A 12,299-nucleotide genomic window follows, 5' to 3' on the forward strand; every position below is an offset into this window, starting at 1 on the left:
GTGTGTCTAAAGTATCAATGGGTGTAAAAATGAGAATATGAAGTCATAGAAACCAGCACTAATGGAAAATGTCAAAAGCGATGAGTTGGGAATTTTTAATTCATTGGTTAGGATTTATTTCTGAATTTTCAGCTGATCCAACACCCACTGAACTTGGTCGGCAATAGCATCTGGTCTCTCCATGTGGATGCTATGGCCACTGTCCGGAACAAAAGTAAAATTAGACCGTGTAGACAATCTCAGCATTTCCTTCTGCATCCTGGCCTCGACTTCGGTAGTCTCTGAAATAGTTTTACGCATCAAATTTCTTTGCGTCTCTGTGCCATTCCCAGCGGATACACCAGCGTCATACATCTTTTGTAAGTCCCGAGCGTAATTGGCTTGAAGGACGCTCACAGGGCGATCTCCCAACAGCGGCGCTTTTCCTACTTGAAGGTGTCCCTTCTCTTTCAAAACTGGCGCGCTGGCCTGATAGAAGCTTATTTCAGCGTTTGCAGTTTGCTCGTGTCTTGCACTGGCCTCTTCCTCCAATAAAGCCTGCCACTCAGCAGTGGACAACTTGTGGCAATTCTCGGATCGGATGCGCAGCCCAACCGGCCCGTCCAGCTCACCGAGCACCGCATCCATGTTTTCATCAGGGCGCATTGGTGGTGTCTCCTCGGTATTGGCATCAACAAAGACAACGCCAGCGATGTCGTCCAAACTGTCTTTGTGTAGGTGAATGAACTCGCGCGACGTGATCCCTGCATACGAATGTGCGATTATGATGTACGGTGGCTTGATGTTGGCGGCTTTGAGAAGAAGATCCAGCTCAAGTGCCATTCTAGTGGATGTAGGCTGTACTTCTGGTGGAGGGTTGTCGCTAGCACCAAATCCCGGCCGCTCATAAGAGACTGTCCGCACAAATTTGCTCAGGAGACGAATAGTAGCAGGCCATTCAAGGACACTGCTCGTCAGCCCGGCCATGATGACAACTGCCGGTTCATTTGGCTTTCTAGGCGGCCCAGCAACGCTCAACTGCAAGCGGTGGCTGCCAATAGAGACGAGACCGCTCTTCGTCTCGTCTATTTCCCATGGATTGTCAGACATCATGAAGCTCGACCCTGATCTGTTGCTGATTTTTCTCAAATTTTACCCCGCCATTGCCGTTAAATATGAGTCTTACGAGTAGTGCTGCTAGGCATCTACGTAAGAAGTCTCGACAACACTCAGAACAAACGGCGTCGATCCTGATTGGCGGCATTGCAGTTGAACGGGCAAGCTTACGAATCTCTCTACCCACTTCAGTCGCTATGCATGATTATTAATCAAATCTCATTATTGCCATTATTGTTTCCTTCAGCCAGTCAACTTTTACAAAACAATTCGCTTCATCTTCAAACCACAAAGCTGCTAGCTCCACGATGCCTGAGGTCAATTCTCACATGTCGACTGGCAGCCGACGGTATATGAGCAAACGGCAACGTCCCTGTGATTTTTGCCGTGCTCGAAAGTCTGCCTGTCGGATAGAGGGCGGCCCTCCATGCCGCATGTGCCTCTTACACTCTCGTCTGTGTACATTTGTCGAGACCACGTCAATGCACAGGCTCTCTACCAATGCAAAATCTCTTCCTCAAAATGTTGCGATATCAGAATCTCTTAGGTCACCTTCGAGAGAGCAAGCAGTTTCACCCATTTCGCTGCCTGAACAGCTCTTACTTGACAATACTTCGTCCGGAAGTCCGTCAATTGATTCGGCACTGAACTCATCTTCCGGCCAATTGTCATATGAAATCCCCCCCGAAATTGATCTTTTATCTTGGGAGCAAATTGATGCCGATTTCGTCAACTTTCAACCAAGTCTCGCACATGATTTTCTGGGTGAGTTGGGGCCACAAGAGGAAACTCGGCCACATGAAGGCGTGTGCCCCGAAGTCTTACTCGATCACGACGACACCGACAGCACCCCTCAGTTTGTTGGCACAACAGGAGAATTCGAACCCTGTTTGTTTGGGCACTATCTTAGAGACCTTTCTGGTCGCTTGCCCTTCAAAAAGCTCACCTTGCAATCTGTTCACCTCGGTCACCTACCTGCCCATTTTATGCTTACCTCACAGTCTCTGTATTCACAGAGCCGTGAGGAAGCTGGTTTAGCAACAAAGATTGAAGCAAAGAAATCCAGAGAAGAATTAGAATTACTTGTTTCTATAGATATTGGGGAGCGGCTGATTCGTCTCTACGAACGCTTCATAGCTCCACAGTATCCCATCTTTTCAACTCAATCGCGTCCTTCACCCAAATCATCACCCACATATCTATTAGCAGCCATTTACGCTATCGCACTACCATTTATGCAATTTGATGATGTATTAACGCCAGACCTGGCTTATGATCCACTGCCAACTTCGACCTTATTGCAGATCTCTCTCAAAGCTTTGGAGTTTGAGATATATGGCCCGACTCTTCCTGTTGTTCAAGCTTTCATATTACTCCTTGCGCGACCCACTCCTCATCATCTCATTTCTGATTCATCCTTTAGGTGTAAATTACTAGGCATCCTTACCTCAGCGGCTCATACCCTTGGATTCCACATGGACCCTGTTGAGTGGTCCATTCCTCGGTGGCAGGCGACGCAGCGGCGAAGGATATCTTTCATAATCTTCAAGATGGATACGTGGATGGCTTCCAGCTTAGGAAGACCTCCCCTTTTGAGTGAAGAAAACTGGCTCGTCACCTCTATGTCTGCCGAGGATGGATATGGAGCTTGCATAGACGAGGCGGATTGGAGAGACTTCATCCAGCATGCCCAGCTCGTGTCTACTCTACGCAGGGTGCTCTCTGAACTCCAGTATGTCTTTGTTGTGTCCAAAAGCTCTTTTCTAATACTCATAAACTGCTATTCTATAGTTCTTTGAGGGCTTTATCTCGATTATCGTCCAATCTTCAGCAAACATCGGGTATTTCCATGAAAATCCTAGAGGAGCTCTCCATCTGGCATAATACTACTACCATATCGTCCGCGGATGACGCACCGGCATCTGTGATTAACTTATTGGCTTACCACTACACACATATCAACATCTGCCGTGCCCTCTTACGGTGCCATGCCACGGATGGGCAATCGACAATCGATGCTGATATGCAGCGTGCGCGCCACGAGGCTGGAAAGTGCCTGTCAAATGCATTACTTTTCGTCAACAAGCTGAAACTTGATGCCTCTTCTCAATTTTGGCCAGCTTGGGCGCCATTGGCATTTTCTTCAATCGTCAACCTCATGCTGCATTTGCTCGTAATGTCAAGCTCCTCAGAGGAAGCCAAGCAGAGAATGCAGACTGTTCGCGATACCCGCGAGTCGCTCAGAATAAGGTCAAAACAACTGCCTGTTCTTAGATTAGGACTTTTGAGGATAGATTCTGTATTTTGGAAAGGTCTAGACCAAATCTTTCTCTTGCAGCCACATATATACGAAGCTCTCAGCCCCGAGTTTATGGGCTTGCAAAACGCCGCCTAGGGCTTTTCTTAGACGATTCAATATACTAGTTAGATATTGAAGCCATTAAAGACTATGTGTCTCGAATCCCGTAAAAGTCCAACACCTATACAACCTCCAAGGTAGGCTTGAAAAGTGTGAGAGCCGCCAATGACATCGCATCTACAGCAGCATCCAAGCTCTGAATGGTGGGAGCAAAAAGTGGCGAGTGATTATAGGGAATCTCATTCAGTGTCCCACTCTGCTTAGCGGTATCCCATTGGATCGGATCTGTTGAACCGAAGAACCATATGACCATACGAGCTCCAACCGCAGTTGCCAAGATTGATACGTCTTCACTCGCAGTCGCCACATCCATATGCTCGAGTTGGGATCCAAAATAAGATGCAAAACTCTTCTCAAGCCTTTGAACAGTATCCTCGTCATTTATAGTCGCAGGCGTAGATGAAATGGTTTCGATCAGTGGCTCACGATCGCATCCGCCTACTTTGCATGCAGCCTCGACAATTCTCCTCACGGATATAAGTATTCGGTCAATAATGTCATTTGTGAGTGCCCGAATGTTAATCTTCAGATCCAGAAAATCTGGTATAATATTTGGAGCATCTCCGGCGTGTATGCTTCCGCACGTAACAACTGCTAGTTGCCCAGGGTCAATTTGACGGCTGACGATTGTTTGTAGCTGAACAACAATCGAAGACCCAATGATGATGGGATCGATACAGTCCTGAGGGGCCGAACCGTGCCCACCACGTCCGAAGATGCGAATCTGTAGAGACACACTTGCAGTCATGGTTGGACCACTCCTCAAGTGGATAGTCCCGCATCGTGCGTTGTCGACATGCTGCGCCAGGACAATATCAGGGTGGGGGATTTTGTCATAGAGTCCATCGTCTACCATTGCCTTGGCACCATTCAGGTGTTCTTCTGCAGGCTGAAATAGACAAATGAGAGTTCCTTGCCAGTGAGAGCGAGTGCTCAACAGTAGCTTAGCTACAGCCATCATAGACGCAACATGGGTATCATGACCACAAGCGTGCATAACCGGTTTGTCAACACCACTCTTGTCGATCTGGGTTCTCACGCTTGCATAAGAGAGGCCTGTCTTCTCCAACAAGGGCAATCCATCCATATCAGCGCGCAAGAGGATTGTAGGACCGTCTCCGTTGGTAAGCACCCCAGCAACGCCATGACCGCCAATCTTTGTAAAAACTTCGAAACTGCCCAGAGAAGTGAGGTAATCGGTAACAATACGAGCTGTTCCCTCTTCTTGTCCTGACAGTTCGGGCGTGCTGTGTAACTGGCGATATGTATCGCGGAAAAATGTCATATCAGGGCGGTATTTTTTGATGAGAGACGCGGCACGTTGAAATGTCTCATCATCAGTGTCGTCTGTCTTCTTATCTGGTCCTCATTAGTCTAATGAGCCTCTAATGTGTGATGTTGCAGGTACAAGTCATGTTATCGATAGCAATATATAGAGGTATCGTTCTTTGGTGATGTATCAAACAATCTAGGATCGATTCAAGTGATTTCGCCAGGTATGGTTTCCTTATATAACCGGGCGATTATAGCCGCACAGCGGTTCAATGCATGATTAGAAATGAATTCGTCGTTTGTTTACTATCAACGACCCCGCTGCCACCAGCAAAATCGAAATGAATCCATCGCTCCATGTGCAGATCACAGGAAGACAGCGCCCAATAATAGACAACGCCGCTGTCCTTGGCGAACGAAGGCAGCCAGCTGCGATGGACGCCGAAAATGCACTACGGTCTCTCTACGGCTTCATTAGGCCAACGAAGATAGAACTTACACAACATCTTTCGCCGTTCATCATATCACTCTATATTAGTTTCATCTATGAGCTTTAATAGATGCATTTCGTGGAGTTTCTATTATGATATACAAAACTTCATTCCCGCATTGCAAGATGGGACCACAATATCTCAATTCTACCCAGCGAGCCTTTATTATTCACCTCTTTGGTGTCCGAACAATTGACATGCCCTTTCTCGACCCGAAGCTTCTTATTATATCCAAGATTCAAGACGTGCATTGCCGTTAAAAGCGAGTCACTCTCCCCGAGATCTCGGCCACGATTTCTCATGCTAGTCCAACAGCGCATTCTCCGCAGCACCCCGGGCATGTAGCTCCAAAGTATTAAACATTGGAACGTCTGGTCGATCCTTTTGTTCAATGAGTAGCGGAATCTCCGTGCACCCCAGGATCACACCCTGTGCTCCTCGAGAGACCAACTTGTCAACAATTTTCAGGTAGCCTTGTCTAGACTCCTCTGTGAATTGCGATTTGGCGAGCTCATTGAAGATTACCTCGTCAATGTAAATTTGTTCTTCGTCTGTTGGTACAATAATATTTATCCCGAAACGGCTTGAGAACTCATTCGGCAGATAGTCCGTGGACATGGTGGCCTTGGTTCCCAGCAAGGCAACGGTGTGCAGCTTTAGTTCCAGTATCGCTCGGGCTGTTGGATCAGCGATGTGATAAAAAGGAATCCTGACATCCTTCATGAATGCCTCAGAAACCCGGTGCCACGTGTTCGAGACGCAGATGATGAAATCGGCTCCAGCTCTCTCCAAGCTCAGCGCCTTTCCATGTAAGTACTCTCCTCCTTCTTCCCAGAGATTGTTGTTCACAAAATGAGCGCTGCGCTCAAAATTCATGGAATTGATAATGATTTCGCCGGTATAGAAGCCTCCAAGCTTTGCGCGAATGTGCGCGTTGATCAGCTTGTAGTATTCTACCGTTGCTAAGTCGGTGCTGCCACCGATGATGCCGACTGTCTTCATAGCTGCTCGAATGGTATCCCAGATTTCAGATTGATGCTAGTTTTGAATGTAGTTGAAGTCGATATCGTCGGTCGAATTTCAAGGAGAGTATAACAACTCAGAAAGATCTCTCAGGCGATTTAAGGTCTTCCCAGAGCGGCTAAAATCGGACAATATGGCTACTATGAGAGCAACTGAAGTGGAGCAATTGTCTCCAAATCCTACATGTCATGGAGCGCCCTGAACGGAGCCACTCAGAACGAAGGGCGTACACTAACAGCAATCTACTCCAAGTATGGAGTATTGCACACTAAACAAGCCGCTGAAGAAAGCCATTAGATTCCACCCACGACAAGGCAACTTTCCGCGAATGGCATTACACTCTGCCAAATGAGGAATTACAGGGAGAATAAGACGTCTATTGGGTATTCAATTTACGATTACATCAACTACAGACAATCAATCGTGTATAAATGTAGTAACTAGTATTCATAATTTACTTAACCCAAAACATACCTGAGTCAATGAATAACTTGGAATAAAAGAAAGGGCTGATGCATTAATGCTAACTCACGCTAGGCTCTTTTTTAGTACGTTATATCAATTGATCATTCTATTCCTTTCTATGATATCCTTCAGATTTATCTACTCAGCCTAATGGAAATATCTTCGATAAAGCCTTGGTAGATCACAATAAACGACTCAAATGACACTGACTCAGCTATTTCCCAAGTAGAGCAAAATACAGTGTCATTCTTACCTTCATGCTTCATAAAGAGCTGATTCTTTTCCCTCTATACTTTGAATTGATATACCAAAAACCGAATATATCTGTCTTCCTCCCCAAATCCCGGAATATCCACCCTCCTTTCTTCACTGATACTCACCTGCTGCTCCCATGTAAATAAATGGAAGAAATTCGCTGCGTGTACGATTGTGATCTTGCCATCTAATTCATCCAAAGTCTTGTCCTCAGGATCAAGCAAGTTGCCAGCTACGAAGGTCAAGCCGCATCCTTCATCATTGAATAACTCCGTGCCAATAGAAATAAACTCGGGTTGAAGGTCCGTACCGAACAACCGCGTCGGCTGGATTCCATCGTGTACCATCTTTCAAAGCACTTGGCCAACGCAACATCCAATATCAAGGAGCGTATCTGTAGAGTTTGACCCAGTATTAGGGTCATTCGGCTGCTTTAGTCGTGCAAATGCGATCTTGAAATGAGAGTCTTGCATGCTGCGCAAATTGAGAAAGCTCCATCGACCAATACATGGATACATGGCTACCTCTCAAGAACTTTTAACACTGTCGAGTGGGTATTAGGTATAAATGACAAGAAGGGGTAGACTGGAAACGAAAAATGGGAATATTACTGACCGTGCTGACAAGAAGTTCATCGGTTTCGTTGGGGGGGGGCTTTGCTGTACTCTTCCAGCAGCTTGCGGAAAGGGCCGAGTTCGCCTGGGAGATCATCGACGTAAGTGAATCTTTTCCAACGATCTAAAGCTGTTTCATGATACATTTGATGAAACTGAGACATTGTATCCCGCTTCTTTGTATTCCCAGATTTTCTTAATAGCTTCAGGGTTGAGTTGCAGTCCGCGTTATGGCGGTGACGGATATCAGAGCGGCACTGCACAAGTGCTATGTCTCTTAAAGATTTTGATGTTTGAGAAGCGAGGAAAATTCGCTTGACATGGAGAAACAAGTAAAATGAGAACACTCGTCTCTCCGCTTCCTCATTCACGGGATTCCAGCCACGCAGCCGGACTTCGGCGCTTTTTAGATCCGCCTATTGTATTCGTGCCAACAACTAGTCGAATCTTTTAACAGTTTCAAGTACGGGATACTAGTACAGGACTCACTATGAAACCCGCTTCCAAAAAAGGTCAACATCGTAACGTTTGGGCAACACACCGGAGACAACTACATGCTACAGTCTGTAGATCAATGGATTCCAAAATGCTGCCAAGAAGGTTACCACAGCCGGCTAATTTTCGGTTATGCGGGTGAGTGAATCTAGTTTTAGATTCCATGACCGAGTCAAAAACCGACGGTGATTATAGAACTAATCAGTAAAGCGTTGTTGCTTGGGATTTCACTGATTGGAAGTTGAACTTGGCTGATATCTCAAGCACGCCATTTCGCATGACTCTAACATTTAAATGCGGCCTAGATGTTTCCATGAACTGCGTACAATGAGACTGGAATACATCACTAAATTAAACAAATCTACCGCGTTGTTGATGTTGATAAGAAGACGTGCATGAACCGACATGGTAAGACAAAATACTGAATGATCTGCAAAGCAACACCGAAGGTATGTGGCTAGATGTTACGTATCGTATTTCTTTTCATTAAAAAGGGGTCTAAATTGAGCAGGGTGGTCGTTCAAAAGCCCACTACCTTCTTGTTCAAGACCACCCTATCAAGTGTTCTTCTCTTCTATTTACTCGACCCAGTGGTGTCAAACCCTCAGCTTAACGGCAATGGTTTCGTAGAGTCGCGCCCCACTAGCGCCCAAAACGTCACTTACATCCCAAATACCTATATTGTGGAACTTAAGCACACTCCCAGCACAAAAGCTGCATCTCTTTTTTCTCAGCGACTAAGTGGAAGAATCAAGTGTCGTGTCCGAAAAGGGCTCAACAATGCTAAACTTTTCTATGGTTTATCCCTGACTGTTATAGACAGGATATCTCAGAAATATGATCTATTGGAGATCAGCGGTGTCAAGAATGTCTGGCCGGTTACACTTGTGCTGCGCCCAGAAACATTCGTAGCCGCTATGCCAAAGTTACCAAGCAATGATACTCTTCCACACATTAGGGTAACTCTGACGTTAACAGGCCACTCAAAATGGCTGGAGTGGATAAGTTGCACGAAAGCGGAATTAAAGGCAAAGGTGTGAAGATTGGTATTATTGACACCGGGGTATACTATCTACATCCGTCACTTGGTGGCGGTTTTGGACCAGGTTATAAGATACCTTTTGGCTACGACTTGGTTGGAGATAACTACACTAGAACAAATACTCCCGTTCCGGATGACGACCCTTTGGTTACATGTGCAGTTGGGGGACATGGCACTCATGTTGCTGGTAAGAAGCCGCATTCAGGCCCAATCTCTCACTTCATAGCAGAATGACTAACACATATCCAAGGTATTATCGGTATGACTGATGCCCAAAACGAAGGCTTTGGACTTGTGGGAGTTGCTCCGGAGGCGACCATTGGTATGTACCGGGTGTTTGGATGCAGTGATAACTCTGGAGACGACGTCATCATGGCAGTGATGCAACAGGCTGCAGAAGACGGTGTCGACCTTATCACCACGTCTCTCGGCAGTCTGTCGTATTGGGAGCTGCCCGTCCCCATATGTTTCACTGGCTGAAAGTATCGTGGAGAGCGGCGTGGCTATCATTGCTGCTCTTGGGAATGACGGTGATCTTTGGCCTTATGCAGTCTCTGCGCCAGGCCTGGCTCCGGAAGTTTTGGCTGTAGGCCCTGTGGAAAATGAAGTCTATCCAACGGTATACAAAGCACAAAACAATATCGGCAGTTCACTGGAATACATTTCGGTTTTTCCTGTTATTGCCGATAAGCCGGTCACTATTTTCCAAGCCGGCAGCGGTCTCGACTTTCCCGTCACAGAACTGCAAGCTGGAGGTTGCGACACCAGAGTCTGGACGCTGCGCAGAACGCAATTACAGATGGAGCAAATACGGCAGTATTGATTTATTTCACAAAGCTTTGTTCGCTCAGCGCATACTCGCCGGAACTGTCAGCACCCAATGTGACAACCATCATCTACTATACAGACGATCCGGACACACCAGTCCTTTTACCGGAGCCAGATACCGCAGCTCAATTTACTGTTCTCTTCCTCCCCCACAACCAGTCACAGCAGATAATCAAGGACATTGAGGGCCTTGCTACCGAAGAAGAATATACGCTACTCTTCAACTCATCCACGATACAACACTCTCCCAACTCCGCTGGTCATGCCATCGACTACTTCTCTTCCATCGGCCCGACCGTGGAGATGACACTTAAGCCCCAGCTCTCTTCTCCAGGAGGAAATATTCTATCCACATACCCACGCTCAGCTGGTGGGTATGCCGTCTTGTCCGGCACATCGATGGCTGCGCCCTTTACCGCTGGCGTCTATGCATTGGTCAAGTCACAGCGACCAGATCTCAGCATCGCAGAGATTATATCGCTTCTACAGTCAATCGCAGTACCAATGAAGGCACTGGGTATGGATATCATCTCTTCTGTCACACAGCAAGGCAGTGGATTGATCAACGCGTACGCCGCCGTGGCCGCCGACTCCCAAATTTCGCCTTCTCAGCTGAGTTTGCTCGACTCACCAAAGCCGGCAAAGTACTAAGACAATTACGATCAAAAATACGTCCAAGAAACTCAAAACGTACTCCATTTCCCACTCTGGCGCATCATACATTCGAACTTTTAACAATTTCACCGCGGGCTCGGACCAGGTGTTCGTCAAATTTACCAACGTCCATGAGGCCAAGTACGCCACCGCCAAATTATCCCAATCGAAACTATCCCTGCAGCCGGGAAAGTCGGCAAAGATCGAAGTGCAGTTTACAGCCCCAGATGAGCCGCAGCCATACTCGGAGCCCGTCTACTCTGGTCATATCAAGATTGCCACCGACAGCAGCAGTTACGTGGTTCCATATCTCGGGGTACCATATAGTAGAAGCGACACAGTATATATTGCGCGCAACACAACGGCATGGGTTGGAAACGACAGGCCTTATGTAGGGTCAGACTCGACGAGCCCTGGCATGGTCAACATTGGCAATTATAGCATCCTTGGCAGCGACGGCTCGGTCCCAGATGATATCAATGTGCCCATTGTGAACTTTATCATCGTGCAGCCCAGCAATCTCATACGCCTAGAAACTGTGCCCGTCAACACAACCTTCGTCCCTACTTACTACGGCTTTGACCCATCTGTCAAGTTTGATGTTGCAGACGTGGATCTACCACTGCAGGAGGGCTTCCTCGGCGTTCCAAATTACGGTATTATGGCGCAATGGGGTATTGGGCATATCCCTCCCGGCATTGACATCGCATCTCTTCTGGGTTGGCCGTATCCCAACACGGTCACCGGATTCATCTTGCTCTATCCGTTTCTCATGCACGAGAATGGCACTGGTTTTGACTTGATATCTGGTGCTTTCCGGCCCTTGCTCCGCGCTTTGCGTTACGGCGTAAATGGCACAAGTGCTGACGATTACGAGTCGTGGTTAGGGCCTATCATGAATGTAAAGACGTCGTAAAAGGGGTTGCGTCTCGGTAGGGTTTTCCGGAGCGAGATGAAGAGTCGGCAGATGCGTTGGTACTGTTTGTATACATCGGCAAAAGGAGTCGAACCTACTGGACATGTACTTTCATGTACCTAGTTTACAATATGTGTGTCGTTCTGAGTGTAAATCGAGGCTCCGGAAATACTAGATAGTTGATAGGCGGACACACACGTATCGCGCACTTTCTCCTTTCCACCCTAAAGTTCTCATGACGACAAAAAGCGGATGACTTCTAGAATTAGCAAGGCGTGCATTGATGGCATCGCATTCCTCTAACTTCCAGGCACAAGATTGGGGTAAGCACTAGGTTTTGACATGAGCCGGCATTTGATTCAGTCTAGCGAACTAGCTTTCTTCATTGATCCGTATATCCGCATACTGATAATCTTCAGTGGCTTCCGAGACTCGCCGTGACTGGGGGTAACGTGCTGTTGGTTCTGGTTCATGCATACGGAGTACAACTGGCTAAATTCGATATCTGACGAGAGTAGCGTCTAACGCATGGCCTGCAGAGTCTGAGGAGCCCCGGCTTATGAGTGCAGACTCATCAGGTCGGCGAAAGAGCACGAAACCCAAGCATCAGTAATTGCTCTCTCTAATGCCGGTCTACCAGCAAACCTATTGATATAGCCGCGGCCAGAAGAACCGAGTCTTAACCATCATCTTGTGTCCTTTGGGACTAGCACTATCGGACATCACGGCT

At 47.1% G+C, this 12,299-nt stretch overlaps 5 protein-coding genes across 5 annotated transcripts; 2 read left to right on the plus strand and 3 right to left on the minus strand.

Annotated features, from left to right (window-relative positions):
- Positions 1-114: 114 nt before the first annotated feature.
- Triagg1_8434 (uncharacterized protein) lies at positions 115-1,089 on the minus strand (the record flags this gene model as incomplete). The annotated part of the gene is made up of 1 exon (XM_062903280.1): positions 115-1,089. The coding sequence occupies one exon, from the start codon at positions 1,087-1,089 to the stop codon at positions 115-117; it is 975 nt and encodes a 324-aa protein (XP_062752627.1).
- Positions 1,090-2,570: 1,481 nt separating this feature from the next.
- Positions 2,571-3,490, plus strand: Triagg1_8435 (transcriptional regulator family: Fungal Specific TF; the record flags this gene model as incomplete). The annotated part of the gene is made up of 2 exons (XM_062903281.1): positions 2,571-2,827; positions 2,887-3,490. The coding sequence occupies 2 exons, from the start codon at positions 2,571-2,573 to the stop codon at positions 3,488-3,490; spliced, it is 861 nt and encodes a 286-aa protein (XP_062752628.1).
- An 85-nt stretch (positions 3,491-3,575) lies between these two features.
- On the minus strand, positions 3,576-4,929 carry Triagg1_8436 (uncharacterized protein; the record flags this gene model as incomplete). The annotated part of the gene is made up of 2 exons (XM_062903282.1): positions 3,576-4,873; positions 4,923-4,929. 2 exons carry the CDS (start codon positions 4,927-4,929, stop codon positions 3,576-3,578), a joined length of 1,305 nt encoding a protein of 434 aa, XP_062752629.1.
- Positions 4,930-5,580: 651 nt separating this feature from the next.
- On the minus strand, positions 5,581-6,279 carry Triagg1_8437 (uncharacterized protein; the record flags this gene model as incomplete). Its single annotated transcript, XM_062903283.1, has 1 exon — positions 5,581-6,279. The coding sequence occupies one exon, from the start codon at positions 6,277-6,279 to the stop codon at positions 5,581-5,583; it is 699 nt and encodes a 232-aa protein (XP_062752630.1).
- A 2,838-nt stretch (positions 6,280-9,117) lies between these two features.
- Positions 9,118-11,569, plus strand: Triagg1_8438 (uncharacterized protein; the record flags this gene model as incomplete). Its single annotated transcript, XM_062903285.1, has 5 exons — positions 9,118-9,358; positions 9,422-9,604; positions 9,723-9,926; positions 9,971-10,568; positions 10,636-11,569. The coding sequence occupies 5 exons, from the start codon at positions 9,118-9,120 to the stop codon at positions 11,567-11,569; spliced, it is 2,160 nt and encodes a 719-aa protein (XP_062752631.1).
- Positions 11,570-12,299: the final 730 nt, after the last annotated feature.

This window comes from Trichoderma aggressivum, assembly GCF_033847375.1.
Source record: "Trichoderma aggressivum f. europaeum strain CBS 100526 chromosome Unknown scaffold_041, whole genome shotgun sequence".
Classification (NCBI taxonomy): Eukaryota; Fungi; Ascomycota; class Sordariomycetes; order Hypocreales; family Hypocreaceae; genus Trichoderma; species Trichoderma aggressivum.